Here is a 17,636-nt window from a genome sequence, read left to right on the forward strand (position 1 = left end):
GCTCGCTCGCTCGCTCACCGCCATGGCGTTCCCGACGGCGCAGGCACAAAGTGTTGGGCATCGGCAGCGGCATCGACGACATAGGCCCGGTCAAGTGGGACCTGGCCCTCTGTCTCCTGCTGGTCTGGGTCATCTGCTTCTTCTGCATCTGGAAGGGCGTCAAATCCACGGGCAAGGTGGGTCGTCGAGTGGCCTCCGACCAGGCCTCCTCAACTGACCCCTGACCCCACCCACAGGTGGTGTACATCACAGCCACCTTCCCCTTCGCCATGCTCATCGTTCTGCTGATTCGCGGCGTGACGTTGCCCGGTGCCTCCGAGGGGATCAAGTTCTACCTGTACCCCGACCTGGCCCGCCTTCAGGACCCGGAGGTACGAGCGTCGTCCGGTCGGAGGTGGCGCGGGGCCTCCGAGCTTCCGTCATTTAACGGGGGTGCAAAAAAACTGACAGGTGTGGATCGACGCCGGCACCCAGATCTTCTTCTCCTACGCCATCTGTTTGGGCGCCATGACGTCCCTGGGCAGTTACAACAAGTACAAATACAACTGCTACAGGTCAGTACGGGGGAGGACGGAAGGGGCTCGGGATCGCTCGGGGGTGCCTGGCCTTTGACCGATGGGAATGGTGTGTGCTGGACAGGGACTGTTTGCTGCTGGGGGCCCTGAACAGCGGCACCAGTTTTGTGTCCGGCTTCGCCATCTTCTCCGTCCTGGGTTTTATGGCGCAAGAGCAAGGGGTGAACATCGCCGACGTGGCCGAGTCGGGTAAGAGGCTCGGGGGAAGGTGCCGGAGGGGGTACACGGATGATTGGTCGCCGGTCTTTTGGTCGCCCGGAAGGTTATTGATTATTACCATTTAAATGGTTGCTCAAATTCCCTAAATACAAACTGTGAATGACTATTTAGTCATACTTAATGCCCTGTTAATTATTAGGCTAAAGAAAAGCTCCACATTTCCCGGACTTTTATTGTTTTTTGTTGGAGAACTTGTTAAGACCCTGACTAAACTGCCGTCGCTTCTTAAAGGGACAACACATGTACATACAAACTCTTCTACACTCACACGTCGGCTCAGTGAAAGTGCTCATGGCCATTGTTGGCTTTTATTGATGCGTAGACCGTCTTGTTTTACCTTGTTTTGTCGCCGCTCTTTTGGTCGCCCGCTGTCACGGTCCGGGCGACCAAAAGACCGCGACCAAAAGACCGGTGACCAATCGATCGCACACGCCGGAGGGGGTCCCCAACGGTGCTCGATGGCTCACTGACCCCGTGGCTCTCCAGGGCCCGGCTTGGCGTTCATCGCCTACCCCAAAGCCGTAACCATGATGCCTTTCCCCACACTCTGGGCCATCCTCTTCTTCGTCATGCTCCTGCTGCTTGGCCTGGACAGTCAGGTAGGGGGCGCTCGCCGTTGACGGGGCGGCCCGGAGCCCCGGAGGACGCACGGCGGTGCCTTTCTAGCCTCCGCCGTCACTGACGTCCTCCCTTTTGACAGTTTGTGGAGGTGGAAGGGCAGATCACATCACTGGTGGATCTGTATCCGTCCTTCCTACGGAAGGGTTACCGCAGAGAGGTCTTCATCGCCATCATCTGCTTCATTAGTTACCTGCTGGGACTCACCATGGTTACCAAGGTAAGACCGCAAAAGGCGCCAGGGCGGGCCCGGCCCAAATGAACCATCAAACAACGTTACTCTCATACTTTTGCTAAGCTAGCAAGGTACCGTATTTTCACGACTATATGGCACATTGTATTTTTAGCCGCAGTGTCAGTAACGAGTGCTATTTCTGTATTTTAAACACACAAAGGACGCACCGTTTTTTTAGACGCATATATGTTATATATTATATATGAATATCGAACCGCAATAGCGCTGGCTACCGGAAGCAGCCTATTTCCGGGTTCCGTTGCGCAGTGACTGCTGGGATATATAGTCCTTGCACGCTACACCCACACGCTAAAAACATGTTTTTAAAAAGGCAACGGAAGGAAAATTGAGTTCGGTTGTACTTTATTTAGCCATTTTACAACTTACTCACATCATCACCCACAAATCCATCAAAGTCCTCATTTTCTATGTCCGAATGGAACAATTGTCCAAATGAGTCATCGAAAACGCTGAGTTTTATACGTTTGTCCAGGCGGCCACAATCCATTCGCAAATAGTAGCTAGCTGGTAGCTAGCGTAACTTTTCCAACAGTGCTTCCCATGCTTTGTCAAGCTGTATTGATGTCGATGTATACAGGCCACAATCCATTCGTAAATAGTAGCTAGCTGGTAGCTAGCGTAACTTTTCCAACGGTGCTTTCCATGCTTTGTCAAGCTGTATTGATGTCAATGTATACAGGCCACAATCCATCGGGTGTATTGACAAAAACATAAATTATAATACAAAATATAGCACTGAATCAACTTACGAACAAATTCAACTTATGAACAATCGTACTGAACCTAACTCGTTCATAAGTAGGGGAGTGTCTATACAATTCATCACATACTGTGTTGTATTTGAAAATAACATGGAAAGATTTCGTTTTTGGGGGGGGTTTAGAAAGCGGCGCCGATTGGTCCGTCCGTCTGTCTGTTTATCACTGAAAGGTCATTTGCTTTTCCCGTTGGTCCTCAGGGTGGCATGTACGTCTTCCAGCTCTTTGATTACTACGCAGCCAGTGGCGTGTGCCTTCTGTGGGTGGCATTCTTTGAATGTGTCGCCGTTGCCTGGGTTTACGGTGAGTGGCGTCGAAGCCCCGCCCATCCGGGACCGCCACCCACGCGACTGACGCCTTTTGCTTAGGCGTGGATAACTTCTACGATGCCGTGGAGGACATGATCGGCTACAGGCCCAACCCTTGGATGAAATGGAGCTGGTCCATCATCACTCCCTGCTTGTGCATGGTAAGGACCGCCCTTCCGCCCTGGCTTGGCCACGCCCTCTCCGATCCGAAGATCGACATCCGGGGCCTGCGGATTTCAGCTCAAAATGTGTTTGTTTATGTTTGTGTACGTGCGCAGAGCTGCTTCATTTTCTCTCTGGTCAAGTACAAGCCGCTGACGTACAACAAAATGTACGAGTACCCCGACTGGGCCATCGGGGTGGGCTGGACTTTGGCCCTGGCCTCCATGATCTGCATCCCCATGGTGGTGGTCATCAAGATCATCCGATCGGACGGGCCGCTCATCGAGGTGCGGCGAGATGGTCTCCGTGTCCATTCGGGCCGGCGTCCATTCGCCCGGCCTATTTTTTGTGCTATTCTTCTAATTCTCGTTTCTCTTGGCAGAGGATCAAGGCGGTGGCCGCCCCGGTCCGCGGCGGCGCCAGCTCCCGCCCGGCCGACCACCGCGGCCCCCGGGACCAGGCCTACGCGGCAGCGGCGGCGGCGGACCCCAACGGGAACAAGGGACTGCTGATGAAGGGCCCCAGCCACACCATCGTAGAAACCATGATGTATGACGTCGCTCTCCACCCGATTGCTTCTCCTCAGGCTAACGCTAACTAGCAACCTTCTGTCCGTGGGATGGGGGGGCGGGGTTTTAAGGAAGACGAGAAATATTCTCAAACCTGTTTCTTCTTGTGGACAAGGTGACCGTGGCCGGAGTCCTGGAATGAAAAGTTGAGATCCGAACCCAAACCAAGCCAAGCCAAGCCAAGCCAAGCCGACCCAACTTAAACCCCAAAAAGAAGCCGATGAGGGCGACCGGTAATGTTGACACCCCCAATAATCTAATCATTGGAACCACTGAAAAGTAAAGCAGGGATGTCCAAAGTCCCATTTTATGCACTTCTGACCAGCGTTACTGAAAAGCGTAATATGCCAAAATGGCTTCAAATTGGCAAGTCATTTAAGCTCATTCCATTTTTGTTGTTGTTTTTAATCCTACTTTACAATGTAACCAAATTCAAACTATGGTGACTATAGACAAGCCAAAGCTTTCTACTTCAGTTTTTGAATCCTACTTTTTACTGTAAACAAATCCAAACTAGGGTGACTAGAAACATGCTAAAACGTTGTACTTGAAGAGTTTTCAGTTTTCCAAAAATGCTACTTTAAAATTGAACCAAATCCTAACGACGTTACGTATTTATTTATTATTATTATTATTTAAAGCTAGATGGTCAGAAGTGTCACAAAGTGAAGACTTGGACAAGCCCGCCGTCCCCGACCGATCCGTTTTGGCCGCGCCATTTTGAAACGTGACAAATCAAAGCTGTGAAACACCAAAAAAAAAGGAAACAAAAAAGCACGGAAGCGAAAAATCCGCCAAATGTCCAAGTATTCAAAGGAGAAAAAAAAGCAAAATGGAAACCAGGATTGTGGTTCTAAAACGCACCTTAACTTAAGCACGGCGTGGAAGGAAGCCTTTTCCCGAATTCCCGATTTCCCGTTTGCTGTTCCGTGTGTTAGCTTAGCGGCCGGATATTCTTTCTTGGCTATTAGCATTCTGCTACGTCTATGTTCTCTTAGGACCGTACTAGTCTTTTGGTATTCCACGTGGGTGAGTAGTTTTGCGTAGAACAACAACGCCAGCGCTAAGACAAAAAATGTTGGGGCGGGGCCCGGGACACGGCGGCCGGTCCCCATTGGTTGGCGTTGGCGAGTCATGTCTGCCACCTTTGACCTCCAAATCCAATCGCCTCTTTCGTCATCCATAATGCCAAAATATCCCGCCACTTTGATTTGTATCCCTCGGCGAGTTACGACGACGCGCGTGAACCCGTGTGACCTTTGACCTCTCACGTCACCACCTCTCGTATCCGGCAAATCTTCGTCGTGGTGGACTTTCGCCGGACGCGAGCGTTTGACCAAAAGCTTTGCGACCTTTGACCTTTGATTTGTCACCCAGAATTGAATCCCGCCTTGCGTTTCGTTTGGTATTCACAAATTTGATGATCATCCCTTTGTTCATTCCTGGGTTATTTGACGTACCTTTGTGACCTTTGACCTGGTCACTCCAAAATGTCACCAAATGTTGAGATGAATATTCCAAGAGCATCCTGCAATCTTCAATTTCAACCCTTTATTTCTTCTTGAGTTATTTTAGACACGCACACACACTGACCTTTGACCTTGTGACCCCCAAATTTGATCACCTCCTCTAATTGCACCATACGGACATATTCTGTCAATTTAATAACAATCCCTGTATTTACTTTTAAGCTATGTTGGGCACAATCATATCCCTTTGACCTTTGACCCCCAAAATTAAATCACCCCTTGTTACGTATTATGAATCAATTTGAGGAAAAATACGTGTTTTAAGCAAACATATTGGGCCCAAAATGATTTTTTTGCTGTAAACATTTGTCACAAATATTGTTATTATTATTTTTAAATCAAATATTCACTCTCCCTCTCAAAAAAAGACATAAATTTAGATTTCAAAAATAAAATGTGGCTTTCCTTCACACATGCTAATGGCGCGCTAACAGCTTCGGCTAACATGCAACATATCATGGCAAAAAAAAAAGTCGGGTCCAATTGTCATTTCCTGGCTTTTGAGGCGCCACCCAAATGTATTTTCTCCTTAAAAATCATTTCATATCCGCGTTCTTACTGCAAATTGTAACATTTTCCACCAATGAATGCTAAATCATATCACAACTAAAAAATCAGATCATCACATTCTTACCTCAAATACTTTTTTTTCTTTCTTTTATGTAAAAATGAATATTTTTTCTATGAATATACATTTTATTTTCAAACACAATTATATTTTAAACCTTTCCAAAAGAATTTTAAATATTTTTCTCCCAAATTCTTTACTGTCATCCCCTTAAATATGAATTTTACAGATACATTTGTTGTTAAACGCTGATTCTTGGCTATTTTTTTCCCCTTAAAAGAAATTAAATCAATGAAATTGGACCCCCTGAATTCAACTATCAGAATCCACACGTCAAAGTGACCCACCGCTATGCTAACGTCGCTAGTAAGGCTAGGCTAACGTATAGCACGAACACGACTAACAATGAACAGATGTTGCTGAGATTTTGGTTCTAAATTGTCCACAAAATTGCCCCCTTTTATTTTATTTTTGCTTCCTCCCGCAATACTTGTCCCAAAGTATCGTCCGACTATTTTTCTCGTGTTTGTTGACTGACCTTTGCCCCCCCTGACCCCCCCGCTTCCTCTCTTCGACATTCATCTAAAACGAACATTTCAAAAGTTCCATATTCAATTTTTCCGGTGTGTGTTTTCATTCTACCAAGTCATCTGTAAACTTGGAAAAAAAGTGTTGATCAGGTTTGAGAGAAATGTGTAAACGTTGTTTTATGTTGTTTCTTAATAAATAAAAATAAACTGTGCTTTTTTTTCCCTATTTGGCATGTGAACAAAATGCAACAATTGGGACAGGAAATGAGCTAAAGTTGACTTTGACCTTTTATTGGCCACGAGACAACTTGGATCATTGACTTCCTTCCTACTTGAGGGAGGAAAACTTTACATTATTGTAGAAAAGTATTCTATTGCACGGAGCTTTACCTGACTGTCAACTTTTGAAACACACACAGCAGGTTTTGTGAGTAACGTTTGCCATTTCTATCTTTTCAGGTTAACAAATGCCGTTCACTTCAAAACAAAAGGCAATTTGCATGTAAAGGCGCGCTCACTCGCTCACCCGAGACGGACGGTGCGTCCAAGCGTGCCACGTTCACAAATTTTCCCAAACAAGGCACCAACTACAAAATTAGGACTTCACATGCCCCAAAAGCTATTTGGACTTGCTTTTGCTCAAATTCTAGTTGCTACTCCAAGTATGGGTTCTCTTATCTTAGTTGGCCTAATGGCATACTACCCTGAAAAATGCCTCAAGTTAAGCAGGCTTGGCCCTGGTTAGTATTTGGATGGGAGACCGATTAACCGATGATTGCTGTAACTTATTCTTACATACCTGTCAACCTCTGCCGATAACTGCCCTTATAAATGATTATGATTCAATCCCTTACAAACCCCCCAAAAACCTTACAAACACCGTACAACGAGTCGTACGGTGTTTGTACGTTTTTTGGGGGGGGGTAAGGGGAATCATAATCATTTATAAGGGCAGTTATCGGCAGAGGTTGACAGGTATGTATGTTAGCAAGTAGCTCAAGTGTTCACTTAGCCTGTGAGAAGCAATGGGATCAATCATTCACACTATTTCTATTGGAGAGTTGTGGCCTAAGTAGTTAGTGCATTACCCTCAGATCAGGAGACCTGGGTTTGAAACTTGGTCCTGTGTTCAATACCTTTTGTTTATTTTTTTTCATGCCCAAAACGCATGACATTTTTTTTTTACTTAGACTATTGGAGACTGCTGGATGAGTGGTTAGAGCAGGGGTAGGGAACCTATGGCTCGGGAGCCATATGTGGCTCTTCTGATGGGTGCATGTGGCTCTTGGCTAACCTGTGAGCTAAAATATGTATTTAAACCGCTGTTGACAGAGCCGAGTCCCGAATGCACCAATTGGACAATTTGACACTACCTCTAACTTCAGTCATCTTTTTTTTTCATTATACTTTCTGCATGCATATTTTCATTGATTAGCAACTGCATAACAGTGTTGCCAAAATAATTCATTTTGCACTTTAAAAGTGGTAAAATGACCCCCAAAAAAATCACATCTCATTTTCTAATTTTTACTCCTAAATTCTGAGTATAGCTCTCAAGGAATAACATTTGAAAATAGAAATTGTTTATGGCTCTCTGTGGCAAAAAGGTTCCCGACCCCTGAGTTAGAGCATTAGCCTCTGGGGAGCCAGGGGTTCAAATCCCGGTCACTAACTGGAAACAAAAATGTTGGCTCCCTCTACACCACGAAGTAGTCACGCTTAACTTGGTCATTTCTGGAAAGTCTTGACCACACAAGGTTGTTTCTATTTAAGGGAAAAAAAGTTTCCCTGCTGGGATTTGAACCTCTACACACCATGAAGTCAAGAGTCAGTTCAAGACTTTTTTTGGACCTATTTCAAACATGGGCCATCAAAGTGCAAACTTTTGACCATTTTGACCCATATAAGAGCACCTTTGTTGAATATTTCACCCATTTTCATAATACACAGCGGTGTATGATGACAATAGAGGCTTTTGATTTGATATAAAGGCTTAACATCCCATAATACTAGGCTTTCATTTCAAACTACATTATATTAAAAAAGGAAAAAAAAGTAGAGGGCGTTCCCTGAATTGACGTCACATTGATGAGCCGGAAGTGAAGCGGACCGGAAGAGAGAATGAAAAAACACGCTTTTCGTTGACCTGTATGCTTTGTTTTGTTTGTAAAAGTATTTTCAGGTTTTTAATCGCATAATCTAAAGGTCCTAATTTGGGTCAGCTCCAACCAAGACATGTTTGTTAAAGGACACGAACAGAAGTCCACCAAGAAGTTGTTGTTTTTGACGGTGGCTGATTTTTGTGTACTCGACGCATGGCGGAAAGGTAAGAAATGCTCCCGTTTTCTTCATTGCGAGCTTCTGTAAGGATAAAGTTCCACTTGCAGTCCTAATATCTCCAAATCGAATTGCGTTTAGTGTTTTTAATCGTTTGAAAGATCGCACAAGGACAGAAAAGAAGACGACTTTTCCAATTCGAAATTCCTTTTTATAGTAAGGCTTTTTTCTTTGAAAGACGACCATGAATAGTAAGGCTTTTTTCTTAAAAAAACGACATAGTATAGTAAGGCTTTTTTTCTTTAAAAAAACAACATAGTATAGTAAGGCTTTTTTTTCTTAAAAACGACATAGTATAGTAAGGCTTTTTTCTTTAAAAGATGACCATTTATAGTAAGGCTTTTTTTCCTTAAAAAACGACATATTATAGTAAGGTTTTTTTTTCTTAAAAAACAACGTAGTATTGTAAGGCTTTTTTTCTTTTAAAAAACAACAATATAGTAAGGCTTTTTAAAATAAAAAATAGTATAGTAAGGCTTTTTTTCTAAAAAACGACATAGTATAGTAAGGCTTTTTTTGTAAAAAAAATGACCATTTATAGTAAGGCTTTTTTTCTTAAAAAACGACATAGTATAGTAAGGCTTTTTTCGTAAAAAATTACCATTTATAGTAAGGCTTTTTTCTCTTTAAAAAACGACATAGTATAGTAAGGCTTTTTTCTTTAAAAGATGACCATTTATAGTAAGGCTTTTTTTTCCTTAAAAAACAACATAGTATAGTAAGGTTTTTTTTTCTTAAAAAACAACGTAGTATTGCAAGGCTTTTTTCTTTAAAAAACAACAGTATAGTAAGGCTTTTTAAAATAAAAAATAGTATAGTAAGGCTTTTTTCCTAAAAAACGACATAGTAAGGCTTTTTTCGTAAAAAAATGACCATTTATAGTAAGGCTTTTTTTCTTAAAAAACGATGTAGTATAGTAAGGCTTTTTTCTTTAAAAGACGACCATTTATAGTAAGGCCTTTTTTCCTTAAAAAACGACATAGTATAGTAAGGGTTTTTTTTCTTAAAAAACGACGTAGTATTGTAAGGCTTTTTTTCTTAAAAAAACAACAGTATAGTAAGGCTTTTTAAAATAAAAAATAGTATAGTAAGGCTTTTTTCCTAAAAAAAACGACATAGTATAGTAAGGCTTTTTTTCTTAAAAAATGACCATGTACATTGTATAGTAAGGCTTTTATTTATTAAAAAATGACCATGTATAGTAAGGCTATTTTCTTTAAAAATACAAAAAAACGCATTGTGAGGCATTTGAGCAATAATATTCATATTTGACTTTATTGTATACATAATGAATGAATCTTGGCTTCTGACTCATCCTCACAAGGCTCGTGTACGTCCAAGATATTTGTTGAATGTAAGTTACAGCATGGAGGAAATGTTCCCCACAAGTTGCCTAACGCCTTGCCTTGTTTCTTGACAGACTCGTACCGGCACCCCCCGGATTGCACCTTCATCCAGGAGTCTCCGGCGCCCCGGTGAGCGGAGGCTGACACGGTCATGCTTTTGGACGGCTCCCGCGGATGCAGGCGGACAACGCCGCCTGATGGAAAATCCTCACTGATCTGTAAGTCCGATGGTCGTCGTCGTCGTCAACATCATAACTTTGATCACGTGACCTTTATGTCATTCACGGCAGGAGCAGTTGGGACAGATGCACGTCGCCACCGCCTTCGTCATGCCAGGTTGAAGACTGTGTCGCAACGGTAAAGATATTAGTGTCGTAGGACAAAAATGTTGTCATCTTGGGCACTGTTGAGAAATAATTGTCTCTGTGTCATGAAAGATGCATTGGACAACGTGGAAGAGGAGCAGGACGAGAAGAACGCGGGGCAGCCGACCCACCCACCGCCACTAAACTTGGACTGACTAAGTATTTTCGGTAAGAGGGCGCTCGAGGAATTTGGCTAAGTGTACAAGCCGCCTCCCTAAAAAGCATGGTCGTGTGCAGTAAAACTTTTTGGGTGGCTTATTTGAAATCCTAGCTAATAGCCAGTGTCTTTGGATTTTTAGGCCAATTATTGTAACTAATTTTGATGTCATGATTAAATGTAAAATTTAATGTTTAAAGTTTTTGTTTGTAAAAAGTAATTAATCTTATGTCGCAGATGCCTCTCCCCGCCGAAGAGTACGTCTGCGGGATGCGAACCGGCTTCCACTCGGTGGTAGGCACATTCTCTACTGTGTGCGCTAAAGGAACCTTCCACCAATTTGGATAAGTGTGCAAGCCACCTCCCTTCTCAGCATGGTCCTGTCCAATAAAAGTGTTTGGGTGGCTTATTTGAAATCTTAGCTAATAGCCAGTGTCTTTGGAATTTTTAGGCCATTTATTTTAACTAATTTTGATGTAATGATTAAATGTAAAATTTAATTTTTAAAGTTTGTTTTAGTAAAAGGTAATTTATCTTATGTCGCAGGTGTCCCTCCCGCCGAAGGCGGGAGGGGCACCAAGAGTACGTCTGCGGGACGCGAACCAGCTTCCACTCGGTGGTAGGCGCATACTCTACTGTGTGCGCCAAGGGGCCCACCCACACACCCACTTAACTTCGACCGGCCAAGTATTTTCGGTAAGAGGGAACTCGACTCATTTGACTAAGTGTGCAAGCCACCTCCCTCACTCAGCATGTTCGTAATTTGGCTAAGTGTTTTGATTTTTTTAGGCTAAGTATTTTAACAAATTTGGATGTAATGATTAAATGTAAAATTTATTTTTTAGGTTTTTTTAGTAAAAGGTAATTTATCTTATGTCGCAGGTGTCTCTCCCGCCGAAGGCGGGAGAGGCACCAAGAGTACGTCTGCGGGATGCGAACCAGCTTCCACTCGGTGGTAGGCGCATACTCTACTGTGTGCGCCAAGGGGCCCACCCACACACCCACTAAACTTCGACCGGCCAAGTATTTTCGGTAGGAGGGCGCTCGACTCATTTGACTAAGTGTATAAGCCACCTCCCTTTTTTATTTGACCTGAAAAGTGACAAGTTGGAGGAGGTGAGGAATCCAACCGATGACCTCTTGTGTGGTGAGTTGGTGCTCTCTACTATTGAGGCCAAGTCAGCCACCTGGTGAACTCGACATCCTACATCACCGCCATCCGCAGGTGAGTCTAAGAAAAACAAAAGAAAATAAATATTTTCCGCACATCAACATGAATGTCTCTTTTAAACCTACTTTTTTGTCGTCAGGTGTCCTCGCTCTCCACGCTTTGGGAAAGCTTTTTGTTGGAAGACTGTCCATCGCACAAGTCATCCATTTTTGCCTTTGTCACATCTGAAAAAAAATCAAAATAAAAGTTGACAGCAAAGTATCTCTTGTTCTATTGTGTGACCTTGACTTTGATTTAGAAGAAATATTTTTTTCCTTTCTAAAAAGTATTTTGTAAGGGGATGTGGCTATCTATGCACACGCACTATGATCGCTGCAACAAGGCGAGACAATAACATACCGAGGCGAGCGGTCGGGGCGGCGCTTCATCCGCAAGCTGGTGGTCCCAAACCGACTCCATCCTGTCAGAAAGACCACAAGAAAAAAGCCTTACTATACATGGTCATTTTTTGAAGAAAAACGCCTTACTATACTATGTTGTTTTTTTATAAATAAAGCCTTGTTATACATTGGGTCATTTTTTAGGAAAAAAAGCCTTACTATATTTATACTATGTCGTTTTTTATTAAAAAAAGCCTTACTATACTGTCATTTTTTAAGAAAAAAATCCATACTATACTGTCTTTTTTATTTTAAAAAAGCCTTACTATACTATGTCGTTTTTTACGAAAAAAAGCCTTACTATACTATGTCGTTTTTTATTTAAAAAAAAAGTCTTACTATACTATGTTGTTTTTTTATTTTAAAAAAGCCTTACTATACTATGTCGTTTTTTAAGAAAAAAAGCCTTACTATACTATGTTGTTTTTTATGTTTAAAAAAAAGTCTTACTATACTATGTCGTTTTTTATTTTTAAAAAAAGCCTTACTATACTATGTCGTTTTTTACGAAAAAAGCCTTACTATACTATGTCGTTTTTTTACGAAAAAAGCCTTACTATACTATGTCGTTTTTTATTTTAAAAAGCCTTACTATACTATGTCGTTTTTTAAGAAAAAAAAGCCCTACTATACTATGTCGTTTTTTATTTAAAAAAAAAAAGTCTTACTATACTATGTTGTTTTTTATTTTAAAAAAGCCTTACTATACTATGTCGTTTTTTAAGGGAAAAAAAGCCTTACTATACTATGTCGTTTTTTATGTTTTAAAAAAAGTCTTACTATACTATGTCGTTTTTTATTTTAAAAAAAGCCTTACTATACTATGTCGTTTTTTTACGAAAAAAAGCCTTACTATATTATGTCGTTTTTTATTTTAAAAAGCCTTACTATACTATGTCGTTTTTTATTTTAAAAAAGCCTTACTATACTATGTCGTTTTTTATTTTAAAAAAGCCTTACTATACTATGTCGTTTTTTAAGAAAAAAAAGCCCTACTATACTATGTCGTTTTTTATTTTTTTTAAAGTCTTACTATACTATGTCGTTTTTTTATTTTAAAAAAAGCCTTACTATACTATGTCGTTTTTTATTAAAAAAACCTTACTATACTATGTCGTTTTTTTATATATTTTTTTATACATGGTCATTACCAAAATTAAATAAATAAATCAAGTCGTCAGATATCACCACTATTACTGGAGAGAGTGTCTTTCCACAATTCGGATTTTCGTTTTATGACAAATGGTCTATAAAGGAATTTCGAATTGGATTTGGAGATATTAGGACTGCAAGTGGAACTCTATCTTTAGAGAAGCTCGCAATGAAGAAAACGGGAGCATTTCTTACCTTTTCGCCATGCGTCGAGTACACAAAAATCAGCCACCGTCAAAAACAACAACTTCTTGGTGGACTTCTGTTCATGTCCTTTAACGAACGTGTTTTGGTTGGAGCTGACCCAAATTAGGACCTTTAGGTTATGCGATTAAAAACCTGAAAATACTTTTACAAACAAAACAAAGCATACAGGTCAACGAAAAGCGTGTTTTTCCATTGTCTCTTCCGGTCCGCTTCACTTCCGGCTCATCAATGTGACGTCAATTCAGGGAACGCCCTCGACTTTTTTTCCCCTTTTTTAATATAATAGTTTGAAATGAAAGCCTAGTCTTATGGGATGTTAAGCCTTTATATCAAAAGCCTCTATTGTCATCATACACCGCTGTGTATTATGAAAATAGGTGAAATATTCAACAAAGGTGCTCTTACCTGGGTCAAAATGGTCAAAAGTTTGCACTTTGATGGCCCACGTTTGAAATAGGTCCAAAAAAAAAGTCTTAAACTGGCTCTTGACTTCATGGTGTAGAGGTTCACTCACCTGACTCCCATGTAGGCAGGTGGGGTTCAAATCCCAGCTGGGAAACATCTTTTCCCTTAAATAGAAACAACATTGTGTGGTCATGACTTTCCAGAAATGGCCAAGTTAAAAGTGTGACTACTTCGTGGTGTAGAGGTTCACTCGCCTGATTGCCATGTGGGCAGTTGGGGTTCAAATCCCGGCCGGGCATCATTTTTCCTTTAAATAAAAACAACCGTGTATAGTCAAGACTTTCCAATAATCACTAATTATAGTGTGGCCACTTCATGGTGTAGTGGTTCACTCACCTGATTGCCATGCAGGCAGGTGTGGTTCAAATCCCGGCCGGGCATCATTTTTCCCTTACATAGAAACAACCTTGTGTGGTCAAGACTTTCCAATAATGACTAAGTAAAGTGTGGCCCATTGATGGTGTAGTGGTTCCCTTACCTGACTGCCATGTGGGCAGGTGGGGTTCGCCTCTGGCAGGAGGGAACCTAGATTTTTGTTTCCAGTTAGTGACCGGGATTTGAACCCCTGGCTCCTCAGAGGCTAATGCTCTAACCGCTCATCCAGCAGAGCCTCCAATAGTTTAAGTTTTTTAAAAAAAAGTCATGCGTTTTGGGCATGAAAAAAATAAACAAATGATGTACCAACCCCATGAATTGAACACAGGACCAGGATTCAAACCCAGGTCTCCTGAGGAGAGGGTAATGCACTAACTACTTAGGCCACGACTCTCCAATAGAAATAGTGTGAATGATAGATGGCAGTGCTTCTCACAGGCTAAGTGAACACTTGAGCTACTTGCTAACATAAGAATAAGTTACAGCAGACGTCGGTTAATCGGTCTCCCATCCAAATACTAACCAGGGCCGAGCCTGCTTAACTTGAGGCGTTTTTTAGGGTAGTTTGCCATTAGGCCAACTAAGAAGAGAACCCATACTTGGAGTAGCAGCTATAATTTGAGCAAATGCAAACTTTGACCTGTTTAGAGCACATTTTTTCATTGAGTTTGGCCCGCAAATAAGATGACGGAAAAACAAGACAAATCATTTTGAAAATTTAGTTGGAAAACGTGACATGACAACAAAAAACACAAGCGGACATTTGTGCCAAAGTATTGTTCACTTGAACATTTCCACTCAAGTATGGGGACAAAAAAAAAGTCAAACCAACGACATTTGCACGTGACATAAAGAGGCAAAAAGCTGCTCCGTTTTTTTACGTTTACCATACATGAAATTGCAGATTGAAAATCAACCTTGAAATGCATAGAAAAACCCGCATGTACGCACGAACATGAAGACGTTTGGAAGGCTTTTCTCTTGTGTCTTTTGTTGCTTTATAAAATGTATAAAGTCATGACAGTATTTACATGACGTCGTCTTTTGTGCTTATCATTTTTTTTTTTTTTACGGCATTTAAATATAGCTTTGATTTCTTGTCTTAGCGGTATTTTGGGAGACGTTAACTCTTCGGCTGCCATTGAGGACAATAGACGCCCCATCCGTTTGGAGTGGGAGATTTATTTTTGTTTGGGAAACGTCACCACCACACCACCGCCCAATCTCCAAACGGTGGTCGCCGTGAGGGTACCGGTCAACTTTGTGAGGCGTTAGTTGACGGTGGTAGTGGTGGGGGTCAACAAAGAGGTGTGGCTGTCGGCCAGGCGCGCCGGTTCATGTGACGGGCGCCAGGGCCCCTCTTAGCGCGGCTAATCCACAGATAATTGCCTCGGACGGGGCCGCGTTCCGGAAGAAAAACAGCGGCAGGTGACGTTGATGTAAAGCTGAAGGCTGCCTGCCTGCCTAGAATGCGGGGGGGACTAAAAATATGCGACGGGGGAGGGCGAGTAACTGGAAAGTTCGGCCTTGGGGGCACGCTAACGCTACATCATCGTGGCGGACGGCCAGGCCAGGAAGCACTTTTCTGTTGCCGTGGCAACCACAGCATTTTTTTTTTTTACGCCTGGTAGAGTCTTTTGCTGACTCTAGATCGAGCGTTCGTTTAAACTTTAAAGACTGTCCTGGCAAGGGCAAAATTGACGTCTGTCGCTGTCAATGGCAGGCAGGCAAAGAGTTAACCACGACGGAATTGAATTTGATGTTTTTTCCGGCATGACCGGACGTTTCGTCGAAAGACGTTTGGTCCCCGGACGTTTGGTCGCCGGGTTCGCTCGCTGTCAAATTATGACAGAGTTTACTGTTGATATTTTGATATTAGATATTTAGATAATAAACTCTCCCTCTCTCTCTCATGATTATAATTTTGAGAGCTGGTTTCAACAGCAACAACCCGGCGACCAAACGTCCGTTCGACCAAACGTCCGTTCGACCAAACGTCCGTTCGACCAAACGTCCGTTCGACCAAACGTCCGTTCGACCAAACGTCCGTTCGACCAAACGTCCGTTCGACCAAACGTCCGTTCGACCTTACGTCCGTTCGACCAAACATCCAGGGACCAAACGAACGGGGACCTAACGTCTTTCGACGAAACGTCCAAGTACCCATTTCCGGTTGATTTACTTTCAATTCCACCTTTGTGTTATTTCATGGCCATTGTCCCACAAAACTTTTTTTTTTTTAAATAGTATTGAAAAGTGGACAAAAGTAACATGATCATCCGAGGTGGACAAAATGTTTTGGGACACTTTAGACAGCCAAAGAAGTTATTGCACTGAAAAATGTTAACTTTTTCTTCTTTCCATGCAATCTAGGTGTAAAAAAAAGAAGTCCAGATGTACTGGGGGTCCTTTGGACGCACTCTTACCGTACGGGTCCAAGATAGCGCTTTCACGTTAGCTTAGCGGACGTCCGTGGCGAACCCAAGAGTGACTTTGTCCTGGGATCCTCCCGTCCGGTGGCGAGTCAAAGTGCTTCACGTCAGAATCGGCCTTTAAAAGAACCTCCGAGTGGGGACGGCATCTTGGCTCGCAGTTTTTGTGTTTTGGGCCGACCGACCTTCCGATCCGGCGCTACAGATCCAAGGGGTGGCGGTCCAGAGCGTCGTGGTCGTCGTCATAATCGTCGTAGTCGTGGTCCTCGGTCGGATCCGGCGGGTTGCGGCTGACCACCAGTTCCAAGCGGTCGCCGGCCTCCGTGATGAGCGGCACCGCCAGGCAGCAGTCAAAGTCCCGAGTCCGGACGTGGTTCACCTGCGGACGGATGGGGAAAAATAGCAGCCCGCGGCGAGGAGGCGGGACCCCGAAAACCGTGGACGGCGGGCTACCTGAAGGATCCGGTCGTAGGCTCGCAGGCCCGATCGCTCGGCCGGTCCGTCGCCTCGCACCATGTTGACGTAAACGCCCTTTTCCAGGTAGCCGTCGGACACGCTGAAGCCGAAATCGTCGCTTTCGGGGTCTTTCATCACCGTCACCTAAGGGGGTCCAAAAATGGCCGGATTCCAAATGTTGTTAGCGTACAACGGAATTATCCTTATCCTTTTCTTATGTCTATATATTTGAGTTGAAGCTATTTTCACTAGCCATTTCCAAGCGTTACCATCCGTGACCGGACGTTTCGTCCCCGGACAGTTCGTCGCCCGGACAGTTCGTCGCCAGACAGTTCGCCTCACATTAACCACTAACCTTAACCACTATTAAAGAAGACAAAGGAAATTCACATATTCTTTATTAAAGAAAATAAAACAGCAAAAAGTCGCTCGACAACACAAACACATGAACATATGGGCGTGTGCAAGTACTAAATGGGCTCTTCTCTAAACACACTACGCACGAAACGGTTCCTACGTTAAACGGTTTCTACGTCGAGCGCTCCATTTTTAAAATTAAAGGCAATAAATACAATTATTTTATTAAAAAGAAGACCACTAAATGACTATTAACTGTTTGGTTTTTAATGGGCAATTGATGT

General features: G+C 42.9%; 3 protein-coding genes and 1 long non-coding RNA gene across 12 annotated transcripts in view; 2 read left to right on the forward strand and 2 right to left on the reverse strand.

Moving 5' to 3' along the window:
• LOC144076331 (sodium- and chloride-dependent taurine transporter-like) overlaps window positions 1–6,304 on the forward strand; it is a 20,029-nt gene extending 13,725 nt beyond the window's left edge. For 2 of the 3 annotated variants that reach the window (XM_077604077.1, XM_077604076.1), the window contains exons 6-16: window positions 44–176; window positions 237–371; window positions 451–554; window positions 640–764; window positions 1,281–1,393; window positions 1,495–1,632; window positions 2,627–2,729; window positions 2,795–2,895; window positions 3,013–3,183; window positions 3,279–3,506; window positions 3,581–6,304. In XM_077604077.1, coding sequence (XP_077460203.1) covers window positions 44–176; window positions 237–371; window positions 451–554; window positions 640–764; window positions 1,281–1,393; window positions 1,495–1,632; window positions 2,627–2,729; window positions 2,795–2,895; window positions 3,013–3,183; window positions 3,279–3,497 — 1,342 coding nt within the window. In that variant the 3' untranslated portion in view covers window positions 3,498–3,506; window positions 3,581–6,304. The remainder of the gene's footprint in view (window positions 1–43; window positions 177–236; window positions 372–450; window positions 555–639; window positions 765–1,280; window positions 1,394–1,494; window positions 1,633–2,626; window positions 2,730–2,794; window positions 2,896–3,012; window positions 3,184–3,278; window positions 3,507–3,580) is intronic. The other variant, XM_077604078.1, reaches the window with a different exon arrangement.
• A 721-nt stretch (window positions 6,305–7,025) lies between these two features.
• Window positions 7,026–17,636, forward strand: part of LOC144075306 (uncharacterized) — a 98,328-nt gene continuing 87,717 nt past the window's right edge. The window contains exons 1-7 of one of the 7 annotated variants that reach the window (XR_013300527.1): window positions 7,026–8,418; window positions 9,850–9,993; window positions 10,066–10,132; window positions 10,213–10,308; window positions 10,535–10,993; window positions 11,180–11,522; window positions 11,608–11,729. Coding sequence is in view for 2 of the 7 variants with exons in the window: in XM_077602194.1 (XP_077458320.1) it covers window positions 10,050–10,132; window positions 10,213–10,308; window positions 10,535–10,591; window positions 11,180–11,329; window positions 11,398–11,491 (480 nt within the window). In the remaining 5 variants the exon portion in view is untranslated. The other 6 variants (XR_013300529.1, XR_013300526.1, XR_013300525.1 and 3 more) reach the window with 6 other exon arrangements.
• LOC144075311 (uncharacterized) lies at window positions 9,588–13,505 on the reverse strand. The gene is made up of 4 exons (XR_013300531.1): window positions 13,256–13,505; window positions 11,868–11,928; window positions 11,594–11,692; window positions 9,588–11,528 (listed from the first exon to the last, which is right to left on the reverse strand). It is a non-coding gene; the product is annotated as an uncharacterized LOC144075311 (long non-coding RNA).
• Window positions 16,214–17,636, reverse strand: part of grip2b (glutamate receptor interacting protein 2b) — a 28,596-nt gene continuing 27,173 nt past the window's right edge. Inside the window, exons 25-26 of the mRNA XM_077602197.1 lie at window positions 16,993–17,139; window positions 16,214–16,918 (exon numbers count right to left, since the gene is read on the reverse strand). Of these exons, the coding sequence (XP_077458323.1) occupies window positions 16,739–16,918; window positions 16,993–17,139 (327 nt within the window). The 3' untranslated portion in view covers window positions 16,214–16,738. The remainder of the gene's footprint in view (window positions 16,919–16,992; window positions 17,140–17,636) is intronic.

The sequence above is a fragment of the Stigmatopora argus genome, chromosome 6 (genome assembly GCF_051989625.1).
Source record: "Stigmatopora argus isolate UIUO_Sarg chromosome 6, RoL_Sarg_1.0, whole genome shotgun sequence".
NCBI classification, from domain to species: Eukaryota; Metazoa; Chordata; class Actinopteri; order Syngnathiformes; family Syngnathidae; genus Stigmatopora; species Stigmatopora argus.